Source organism: Sciurus carolinensis, chromosome 4 (genome assembly GCF_902686445.1).
Source record: "Sciurus carolinensis chromosome 4, mSciCar1.2, whole genome shotgun sequence".
Lineage (NCBI taxonomy): Eukaryota > Metazoa > Chordata > Mammalia > Rodentia > Sciuridae > Sciurus > Sciurus carolinensis.
Genome location: NC_062216.1, coordinates 157,774,334 through 157,786,342, shown reverse-complemented (window position 1 = coordinate 157,786,342; position 12,009 = coordinate 157,774,334). Strand labels below are relative to the sequence as shown.

Sequence of the window (12,009 nt, the reverse complement as noted above, 5' to 3'; positions counted from 1 at the left end):
CTCCAACAAGGCTAGATTTCTGATGACTTCAGCTCTAAGAGTCTTGGTTGAGATGATCTCCTGAGACTCAGAATTTCTACAAAGATAAACCACTAGTGACCAAATGCAAAGCTACATGAATTAAGAAAACACAGGGTTTAAACCATACCTTTACAAATTCCAAGAGGGTGTGGAATCATCTCCCAGATAAATATGCTTCATAGGAGTACCCAGGTGACATTTTATAATTCAACAGAGACACGGATTACTAAAATAAAGAAATATTTCTTTTTATTTTCTCTTTAAGTCATGAGGTACAAGGAAAGGTGAGTTTATAAATTCTTTTTTTTAAAAAAAATACCAAAATGTGGATAAGGCCAGCTTTAGAGGTTGCACGGAATCAGCAGAATGTGATTATCTGTAGTGATTTGGGGCCTTCTCAGTTTGCCAAGACAGGTGTAGCGTTTGGTCTAGCCCATGTAACAATTTCTGTGGTAACTGTCCAGAAGAGAGTTGTCATAGGATCATGAAGCCCAAGCAACTGAACTGTTAACAGTACACAAAGCAAAGTAGTCAACATCACTGGGAGGCACAATTGGTTTACATTAAAACAACTAGTAAACTTGAGTGAATAAATCCCATTATGCAGCACCTCAGATACCTCTCATTCCTTCATTTGCTCATTCACTCATTCGCGCATGCATGTTCAGTAACTGTTTAAGAAGCACCTATGGTATTCCAGGAGGTACTCTGTTAAATGCTGGAGTTACAAAGGTAAAGATGAAGGCCACTGTTCTGCCCTCGAGGCCAGCTCAATCTAATTGTGCAGAGAGGTGGAGAGGAAGCATGACAGCGATTCTCGAGAAGTACTGATAAATTTTCTGCTCACAGCAAAGCACACCATGGGTTCACTCTACCATACGATCCACGGAAGAAGCACGTGGGCTCCTTTTTCTCTTCAGAACGGAGGTCGCTGTTTCAGTTCCAGTGTTAACAGTTGGGATCCACAGCATGATGGCAAGCTAAGTGGTCCCAGAAGTGGTTACCAGTTTCCCATCACAGGGCACTTCCGGGGGTCGAAGTTCATCATGGCAGAGGTGGCAGACTGCTCAGCAGAGTTCATGGAGAGCTGCCATGGGCTCCCTACTCCCCAGTGCCCTCCAAATGGGCTACTCTGCCCTCAAGGGCTGCTCCCACTTGGCCAGACACCTTTGTAGTCCAAGGATGTTTGAAAGAGAGAATACCTTCTTGTCAACATTCCAAGAGCTGCTTCTCCTCTAGAATGACTTGCATTTCAGTTGCCATGGGTGATTTGGATAAAAAGGTGGAGTCTCTAGGTCCTGCTTAACCCAAAGGACCTGACTCACGTTTCCTATAGTGTGGAACATCGGGCCACAGACATTAATAGGAGGAGCAAATCAACAGCACCTCTGGTACCCAGATCCTTCAATTGTCTCCTTTCCTTTATCCCTGTTTCTCTCTTGGACCTGTGTTCTCTTTGAGGTTTACAGGCATAAAATGAAGTTGAAGCTTCTAAATCAGACAGTGATTCAAGTTACATCAGTCATAGTAAAGGAGAGTTGTACAATTTCTAATCTGCCTTGCTGAACCCATCCCATAGGATTCTGGCCTCTGGGGACTGCCAACCAGCAGCAGGGGACAGTTGCAGCCCTGTGAGCATGGAGAAACTGAAGAGGTCAAAACCTAGGACTTCTGTGTTCTGTTAAAGGCCACAGTGAGGGGTAGTAAGGCTTCCTGGAGAAGCTTTTTTCAGTTAAAACCCAGAGTATCTTAGTATTAATTTATTAATTAAATCTTTGAGATTTGGGCATATGAACATTATTTTAAGTTGGATTTTATAAATGCTCCTGTGATAAAAATGTATATGGTTCATTCTCTAAAAATGAAATCTTAAAAAGCATATCCACTGATTTTGCTTTTTAATAAATGTACTAACCTTCGATTCCTCATTTAGTGTATTTCCATAGAACACTTGCACACAACGACAAAAAGCATGAGAAACTTTACAAAAATAAAAGCTGTCCATTTTCTTTAACAAACATCATATTTTTTCTGTATATGAGTTTATATAAAAAGTGTCTACTTAGAAAAGTATAAAAACATTGCTACAATGTTATAAATGTTCTACATTCTCTAGGAAAACATACCTTTGCAAATAGTACAACTACTAGGAATCTTAGTGAAATTCAAGTCCTGGATGTACCGCAAATGCATCCCAATCAGGGTGGCATTAAAACCTGTCCATCTCTGCGCCACTTCTAGAAACCATCTGTGACATTCACTGAGACAGAATCCTCCTTTCTTCAAATGTCACCATTGAGTTCTGTGGATATCCTTAAGGTGACACTCTATTTAAAAAAAAAAGAAGAAGAAGAAAAAGAAGAAAAGAAAAAAGATTTCAAAGAAATTGAACAATTCCAGGGCTAACTATGAAATTTCCAGCAGTGTTGCCCCACCTGAGGGGTGACCTCACTATGGTTTGTGCTATGTTTGAGTTGGGTATTATAGAATTTTTCTTGGCTTTCTATATCCTTTTAACTAATAATTCACTTGTTTCAAAATGGAAGACTGTCCCTGCGGCCAAGTCTGCTAAGATCCCAAGTTTCTCTCTGCCTTGAGAACATTTTTGAACAACACACTTTCACTTTTTAAAGACATATTTTCTGTTTTTTGGCACTGGTGAATCCTCTACAACAATCAGGGTACATGACTTGAAGCATCAAGTGACAGAAGGCATATGAAAGTGTCATTAATTGAGTGAGCTGTAGAGATGCTTCCCTTGGGAGAGAGAACTTACAGAATGGGAGAAAAAAATTTCTAGCTACTCTTCTGAGGATTAATATCCAGAATATATAAATAACTCAAAAAACTCCCATAAAACCCCAATTTAATAAATGGGCAAGTGAACCAAGCAGACAATTCTCAAAAGAACAAATACAAATGACCAACGAATAAATGAAAAAAAAAAAAAAGTTCAACATCATTAGTAATTAGGGAAAGGCACACCAAAACGACACTGGGATTTCACCTCACACCAGTCTGAATGGTGGTCATCAAGAAGACACACAATAATAAAGACTGGAGAGGATTTGGAGAAAAAGGAACACTTTCACGCTGTCGGTGGGATTGTAAATTAGTACAACTATTATGGAAATCAGTTTGGAGGTTCCCCAAAAGACTAAGCAGGGAACCACCATATGACCCCAAACGTTCCACTCCTCAGTATTTATCCTAGAGAATTTGAAGTCAACATAATATAGTGACACATGCATACCCATGTTTATTAGCAGCACAGTTCACAATAACCAAACTATGGAACCAGCCTAGGTGTCCATCAATGGATGAATGGAAAAGGTGATATATACACACAACGGAGTTTTATTCGGCCGTAAAAAAGAATGAAAGGGCATAACAGCAGGAAAACAGATGACACTTGAGAACATTATGTTAACAGAAATAAGTAAAGCCCAAGTCAAGGGTCATATGATTTTTTCTTATATGTGGAAGCTAGAGAGGGAAAAAGCAAAGAAAGATAGTTGGAGAATCTTACAAAAATTGAAGGGAGACCAGGAAAGTAGAGGAAAGGTACCAGGGGGAGGGAGGAAGGAAGAGAAAGGGGAACATAAGGGGGAGTGATATTGACCAAACTATATCATTACATTGTATACATGTACAAATATGTAATAGTGAATCCCACCATTATGTATAGTAATAAAACATTACGTATATTAATTATTATACATATTAATTATAGCAAAAAGGATGCTTCCTCTTTGGGAATAAGTTAGTAAACTAAATTTTATAATATGTATTTTTTTCAAACACATTAAGAATGAAAATAAAGTGTTCTTTTTAAATTCAAGAATTTTTTTCTGTAAATTTTCACTAATCCCTAATTGTCAGCAATTTGTAACATCTGAACTGATAAATACCTACCTGAAAATCTTGAATGAATGTTAGGAAGTAGAAAATAAAACCAAAGGCCACTGTCCATTCACAGATTGCGCTCACTACATGGTACACATAATCCTAATAGCAATAATAAAGAAAGAGAATTTAGCCTAAAAAATACCCACTTAGCATACAACCTAAAATAATAATAAGACAGACAAAGAGGGGCAAAAAGCTGTCCAGAAGGCCTAAACCAGAACTTTGAGGAAACAGTATAAGCAAGGCCACCCGGATAAACTTTAGGGACCTGCCCAATAAGAACAGGAATGATATTATCCTGAATATTCTTTCTGGCTCTTACACACTCTGGTTTTAAGACAGTCTACATAACTTCAAAAGGCAGAATAAGGACCACAAAGCAGTTAAGACTGGGAAGCAAATTTAGACTCAACAGAAGAAAGAACTTTCCATATAAGGCATGCCTTGGTCTCCTGTGGCTGGGAATCCCGTAGCTGAAGGGCACGTTTAACAAGCATCTAGTCTGTGCTCCTGCGGTTATTCCAAAGAATGAGTGTGTGCATCCAGACAAGACAAAACATAAGGCCCCCACTGGGTTTTATGTTTCCCTGTAACTGTAGAAAAGGCTCATTCAGCAAACAGTTCTGCTTATGTTAAAAGGTAAATAAAACTGCAAAGCAAATGCCAGTAATGAGACTTCCACAGGACACCTGCATATCTTCTCCAGGAGAAGGATGGTAGCCAAGAATCAGAGTGGCTTTCATCAGGGTTTCCAAACTCAGTTGCTTATGGAGGCCAGGAAGTTAATAAAAATAAATGAAGCTGATGGTTGTTAGGCGAAAGAGAGGAAGGGGAGTCCATGCCTCATCAACTCAATTCCACATTCACAAAATGGAAAATAATCCCCCAGTGCTTCTTTGAAAGAAGATTTTTTTTAAGCCTATTGTGTATATGCATGTGTATGTGATCTCCTGGAGCTGGCTTTTTTTTTTTTTTTTTTTTTTCCCCTTGATGCTGGAAACTCATTTCAAAGCATTTAAAAATTCCATCTAAGTAAAAAATGCATGTCTGCATTTTAACTTTAGCTCACATGCCAAACTAGGCCTGCAGACTCTCAGTTTACCCCCTCTGATTTCAAATAATGGCTTAATTTTTTTTTCCTACTTCACTTTCTGCTCTGGTGTAGGTTACATGTGTGAGGAAAAACGTGTGCTGGGCTGCCAGTCAGTTCTAGGGTGACAGCTTTTTTCCTTGATCCTCTTTTCATCCCACAAAGATTTAACAGAGGCACACGAAACTCGTGTAGGCAGCACTTTCGGCTGTCTCCAGGGACACATCCATCCGCTGTACTCATTCCAGGGCACGCTGGGGAGAACCTGGCCAGCCTGCACTAGGAGGGCAGAGCAGAGACTTCCTCTTTTTGGTGCCAGCAGCAGGGGACATGTCCCATCCCATATCATCCCTGGACAATGAAGATGGCTTATTAAAAAGAGGCATAAAAAGGGGTGGGAAAGGACATTGACGTGAAGGAAAACATATTAAAATCTTGTCTTTGAAAAAAAAAAAAAAAGAGAGGAAACAAACAGAGGCACAATGGCGAAGGGTCGGGGGATTTCTTCAGCATCATGTTAAGGACAAGTCCACTCCATGTGTGAATATAAGCCAAGCTCTAAACTCCTCTCTAGGTGGGATGAGACAAGAACATTTTCTCACCCTCCCTACTGAGTAAGTCCATGCACATAAATATGCAACGAAAGCTCTAAAAGTACTACACAGAAATCTGGGGCAGTGCCTAAATGGTTATTCTCTTTAGATAATTAATGTAGAGGTTTTTTTTTTTGTGGTTGTTGTTGTTTGCTTTGTTTTCTGGTTTTGCAGCCATTGATACTGCAAACAGAAGGAAACAGAAGGAAACACCAAAGTGGTCCAAAAATTTATAGTGAAGAGAAAAATCAGACACTTCACACATGTAGATAGAAAATGGAAGGTGAGATTTTTCAGAGGCCTGGGGATATGCTTTGTGGAGCCCTTGACTTGTGGTGGAAGGTCGCCCCCCAGTGGCTTAATAGTAAAGTACACCTGGGCTGCTCTGCTGTGAGGTTTCCTGTCAGGAAGAGGTTCCCCTATTGGAAAGAACTTAACTAAGCCTCTTTGGATAGGGGCTCATCTCCCCCCATGCAGAAAAAGTCTCCTTTTGTCTAGGTCTAACCTTTTGGATAATCTGGACAGTTTAGTGTCATATTCAAAAGAAGTTTTTTAAAATTCCTGTCTGGATTATTCTCTTCCTCACTGTGATCTTCAGTCTCCCCTATTTCTCAGCAGCCTCCATGAAAAGCCTCTGCCTTGGGGAATCCTTCCTCAGACCCTGCTGTCCCCTCTAGCTGCCTACTGCATTTCTCCCTAGCAAACATTTGTTGATAGCAGAATGAGTGAGCCATCCCTCGTTGCCCACATTCGGGGACCTGATTCCATTCCTAAAGGCTGTTCAGCTACATCTGCCATGCTTAATCATTTCTCTTTCTCTTGAAAAATGTCCTGCCTTTAGTCTCTTGGGTAACATATCGTCTCCTGTTCCATATTGAGAATTCACTGCTACTGCTTCTGACTTTCCACACTATGTTGTTTGAACTTCAGCGCAGAACTTCTTTTATTCTTCAAAAAATAAACGAATAAACATTTGGCAGCATGCAACTGGCTATTAGCACCCCCATAAACTACAGGCTTCCTTAGGGACCTGCCACCCCACAGCTGACCATCCCCCCAGCATCCCTCAGTAGAGTCTTGCTTGCAACAGGGACTTGGTCAATGAAGTCAGCTACACTGTCCAATGCTGGTTCTTCTTCTTGGTTCATGACTCCTCTTTTTACACTACTTTTAAAAATTTTCTGGGAACAGTCCTTCACCTGCCCTTTTGGAAACAATTTCCTGCTGTTCTTTCACTAAATTCCTCCTCTCCTGGGGCATCAGTCATTCATTCTCCCATAACACATCTGGATTAAGCACTACCATAGGAGTTTCATGACATGGGGTGATCTCAGTTTCACATATTTGGGTCCAGGAATTCTAATACTGGGCTTGGAAATTACTGATCACTCTATTCCATGCCATGAGGGCCCTTGATCCTACCAGAGATCTACTTCACAATTTTAACTGGAAATTCAACCTTGATTTGTCCCTGTAGCCTCAGATGCCAGGTTGCAAACCCAAACACACCCACTTCCACCTATGAAATCTTTTATTGCTGATAAAGGTTGTATTCTCTGATCCTAGAAATAAATTCTTTGGTTTATCCAAAATAAAGACTTGGAAGTCATCTTTGATTCATCATGCCCCTTCATCCTCAAGTTAGCCACTCGCAAGTGCTCACCAAATATTTTTACCCTATCATTTCCAACTGAGGCTTATCTTAATTTGAATCTGAACTAGTAGAACCATCTGCTTTGGGTTCTGCTAATGCCAAGCTCTTTCTTTTTTTAAAAATTTATTTATTATTCTATGTGGTGCCAAGGATTGAACCCAGTGCCTCACACGTGCTAGGCAAGCGCTCTACCACTGAGCTACAACCCCAGCCCCCAAGCTCTTTCTTAAATCCTCCCCAGCTGTTGCTTCTACCTAATATTTGTCCAATAATACTCCCTCAATTTCCTTTCCTGATCAGAAGTCTTCAAAGGCTTACTGTGGTCAACTTAGTCAAATTGAAACTCTCCACCAGCCTCCAAAAGCCACTGCTCCTTTGCAAAGTTACCCCGGATTATATTAACTGTCGCTGTGTCCTGAAGTGAACTGTCCACTACACTGAATCTTGTCTTGCCCTCTCTGATTAACATTCCGTACTTTATCGGACCTCCATAAACTTTCACTCATATTGTCCCTCTACCCTTAAAGGTCCAATCTCTTACTAAAACCTAAAAGTTTAAGTGTTTAAGAAAGAAATAAGGAAATCTAAATTTTGGAAATAATTTCAAAACCATTTGGAATCGGCCCAATAACCAATGTCAAACAAAAATTATGGGAGGCCTAAACTCTTATATTAAGTCCCCAACAGATCGGAACAAACCAAAATGGAGTCACTCATGCTAAGTGCCACATAATCCAACTGAAACTTTAAGAGAGCAGATAGAGCACCAAACTGACAATTTTTTCCTGAACACAGGAGATTTCAGTTTACTCGCGTCTGCATAATAAAGAAGTCCCTTCTGCTTACAAAATAAAAGTAATGTCAAGTAGCCTGATGTTAGGCAATCCGTTTTTCCCCATTGTTCTGTTTCCTCATTTCCACTTCACAAAACTCACTACTCTGCTACTGTGCAGGAATGCTCTCATTCTGTTTTCTAGAATGGAGGCTGCCCCAGATTCAGGAATGTCAAATAAAAGTCAACTAGATCTATAACTAAATTTGTTGTAATTTTGTCTCTTGAGGTTAACTATGACACATGCGTTGCCAAGTAATTGGACGGTAAGTTGATTACATGCCGTCTTTACAGTTTGCAACCCGTTCTAAGAAATGACAGTGATCCTTCTTCGGATTGGGCCAACCACAATCTCTCATAAACAGGATCAACAATCATACTGAGAACAACTTAACTGTTACCTTTTCTTTTGGATTCCACTCCAGTTTGGTTATAGAAATTAATGAAGCACAGGCAATCACTTTTTTTTTAAAAAAAGGACATTGTTAAGGAAACTACAGAAGAAAAACGGTTCTACAATGCTAAGAAAATTCTCCTATGGATAGAACCATTACACAGTGTTAAAATGTGACTACCAACATTTCTACAATCAAACCAGTTCTATTGGCTTCTGGTAATCTCAAACCTTGGATTATGATAGCAGATAAATTACAACAGAAATCCAATCATCCCTTAGCAATACTTTTTCAGTGATATGTAGCAAAATTTTAATTTGCAGCTACCTTTTGCTTGACCCTGAATGTTTCTAGGTGTTCCCACCTAAATTGGCTGTTGAAAGCTGGTCAAAATGGCTGGCAGGAAAGTCCAAGATGGGTCTTTTTAAGTACTTGGTACTGATTAAAAATACTTCTTCCCTAAAAATACTATTCTCAAGGTAACAGCTGTAAGGAAAATTTAGCATTTCATATGCAAAAAACGAGCTACAAAAATTCAAACTACTACCTGTTAAAAACAAACTTCTTTGCATAAATGGGTTTAAGTGCACCCCTTTCTCCTGACAGTTTCCAAATCAAAGACTCAGCCTAATTCAGACTTTAAGGATGAATGACAAACCACTACAGGCAAAGTCTAATAAGGCCAGGGGCCTAGACTCTTGCCCTCCCTCACCCTACTGTGGGTACAAAAGGTGGTGATTGAATTTAGAAGGTAAAATGGAGCTGGGCGTGGTGGTGCATGCCTGTAATCCCAGCTGCTGGGGAGGCTGAGGCAGGAGGATTGCAAGTTAAAACCAGCCTCAGCAACTTAGTGCAGCCCTAAGTACCCTAGTAAGACTCTGTCTCAAAATAAAAAATAAATATTAAAAAGGGAGCTGGGCATCTGGCTCAGCAGTAAAACGCCCCTAGGTTCAGTCCCCAGTAAACCCCCCCCCCCCAAAAAAAAAAGTAAACAAGAAGCTAGAAGAAAACAGAAAGCTCTATAAAGTCTACCAAAATTCAGGAATTTAAAGCTCCAAGTCGATGCAAAGTTTAGGGCCTCCTCTGAATTTGGAGTCAGCACATCTTCTCTATGTCTGTCTTCATATTTTGCAATACTTAACACTTCCCAGTTTCTCAAAATAAAAAATGAAGAGCATCGAAGATTTATCATTTCATTACCATTCCCCTGTGTATAACTGTTTAAAAGCTACTAATTCATTTATTTGTTCTTTACTTTTATCTTTGGTGCACCAGGTACTGTACTGGCTTGTGGGCAAGAGGAAGGAAACCCCAGCAAAACAGACAAGGTGGAAGAGGATAATCCAGCCCAGGAGGAGAGCGTGTGCAAAAAGAGAACAAGAAACAACAGGGCCTCGGGGACAAAGTGTAAAATGAAGTTGGAGAAATAGGAGCTCGTGATCAGATCATGGGCCTCCGGCAAAGGAATCTGGACTTTATTCTGCTAGTGATCGTGAAGGCTTTCGAAAGTTTTAGAAGTCAGTGCAAGACGGACAGTTCAGCAGGAAAAGTTCAGAATTGTGATTCTGAATGACTGCTCTCATTCAGAGCCTCAGTTTCATTTCACAAGAATGTTACAGGAAGAAGAAAGGGCGGCATTTTAAAGATGCTTTGAATCCTTTGTAAGGAAATATTATTACCATGCTGAAGTTGAAAACAAAAGAGTTTTTCATGTAGATGAATTTGTTTTAGTTAATTTGCTACAAGGACATAACTGCTTCCGTTTGGGGCTGCAAGAGCCTTCCAGAATGGAAACTACTACTTTGGAAAACTCTGAGGTCTGAAATGTATATTCTGCTAAATTCTCTGATTTTAATAAATAGGAATCTGTCTCTAAAAGTTGGAAGCAAGGGAAGATTTTATACCAAGAATCTGTTTTTAACAGTATACACACCCTTTACTATACATTTTACAACACCAGCTACTAGTTTTAAGGACATATATTTAACGAGAAAGCATGAGCATCTTCCACCTGTAAGTAGGACAAGGAAATTGAGAAGAAATTATTTTAGGAATAAAATAGTTAGTAAATTTCTCAGGACTAGAGAGTAGTTCCTGTGCTTGGAAATTTTATAGTGAAAATTTTCCTTCCCTATCTGAGAGTGGTGGTGCATGCCTGTCACTGAGGTGACTCAGGAAGCTGAGACAGGAGGATCAAAAGTTCAAAGTCAGCCTCAGTAACTTAATAAGATCCTGTCTCAAAATTAAAAGTTAAAAAAGGGTTGGGACGTACCTCAGTGGTAAAGCCCTTCTGGGTTCAATTCCCAGTACCAAAAAAAAAAAAAAAATTCCCTAAAATCCAAAAAAATTACTTAGATTTTTGTATAACTTCTATTTTAAAAGAGAAATACAAAGCTCAATGTTTAGAAACACATGATGTGTTCCTAAATGTGTTCTCAAGTTTACCTACTTTATATCATAACCCAAACCAGACCAATGAAATTGCCACTTACTAAATAGTTCCAATTTTTCTACAATCTGACATCAATCATCACTTTTAAGAACACTGTAGCTTTCTTTAATAGGACCACAGATGGTATTTTTAAAGATGAGGAATGCTTCACACCTTAAAGACCACAGCTTTTGAATTTTCATGGTTAAAAACCTCTATCGAGGGAAGAAAAAAAGAAAAACAAAATTTCATTTCCTCTAAATCAGAATATATAAGCATGACAAATTTATATAATTTCTTTCACATTGCTAAATTAGAAAATAAATTTTATTTTGAACTTCAAAAAGACTACCTTTTAATTGACTGAATAATAAGTGATAGATTTTAAAAAATCTCTTAATGTGGATTCTTGGGACTTCACAGGGCTATTGCTTTAAGTTTAATATCAATATTTGTCATCTTCAGCGAAGCACTACAAAGAAAACTAAATATTTTCAAATGGCTCATGAAACTAGACTGTGGGAAGGAAAGTAAACAGAGACTGAAGTGTTCCTACATTTTTCCGTTCCCCTTTCACACCATTCTTTTCCCCAAAGATTCGTTTGATCTAACCAGACAAAGTTGAGATGTTTTCTTAATGATTTACACTTTTCTCCCATTTGTTGTTCTGAAGAATGTGGAAACTTGGTTTTATCCTTTGATTTTTTTTTTTTTTTCCATGCCTTTGGGGAGGGTATCAAACTTGCTAGGACAGTGTAACAAAGATTCTTTGCTTAGCCAAAGTTTAGTTGGACTCCTGAACCACCTTCTAGGTTCATCTGGACACTTCATTATAAAAGTCAGTTTTAGCCCAGTGCAGTGACACTCGCCTGAAACTCCGGTGACTCAAAAGGCAGGAGCATCACAAGTTCGAGGCCAGCCTGGACAACTTAGTGAAATCCTGTCTCAAAATAAAATAAAAGGGCTAGGGGATGTAACTCAGTGGTAGAACACCCTGAGGTCAATTCCCAGTACTGGAGAGAAAGAGAGAAAGAGAAAGAGAGAGAGAGAGAGAGAGAGAGAGAGAGAGAGAGAGAGAGAGCTG

At 39.3% G+C, this 12,009-nt stretch overlaps 1 protein-coding gene across 1 annotated transcript in view; it reads right to left on the bottom strand.

Annotated features, from left to right (window-relative positions):
* Positions 1-230: 230 nt before the first annotated feature.
* Dram1 (DNA damage regulated autophagy modulator 1) overlaps positions 231-12,009 on the bottom strand; it is a 34,104-nt gene continuing 22,325 nt past the window's right edge. The window contains exons 5-7 of the mRNA XM_047550820.1: positions 8,501-8,559; positions 3,937-4,029; positions 231-2,348 (exon numbers count right to left, since the gene is read on the bottom strand). Coding sequence (XP_047406776.1) covers positions 2,304-2,348; positions 3,937-4,029; positions 8,501-8,559 — 197 coding nt within the window. The 3' untranslated portion in view covers positions 231-2,303. The remainder of the gene's footprint in view (positions 2,349-3,936; positions 4,030-8,500; positions 8,560-12,009) is intronic.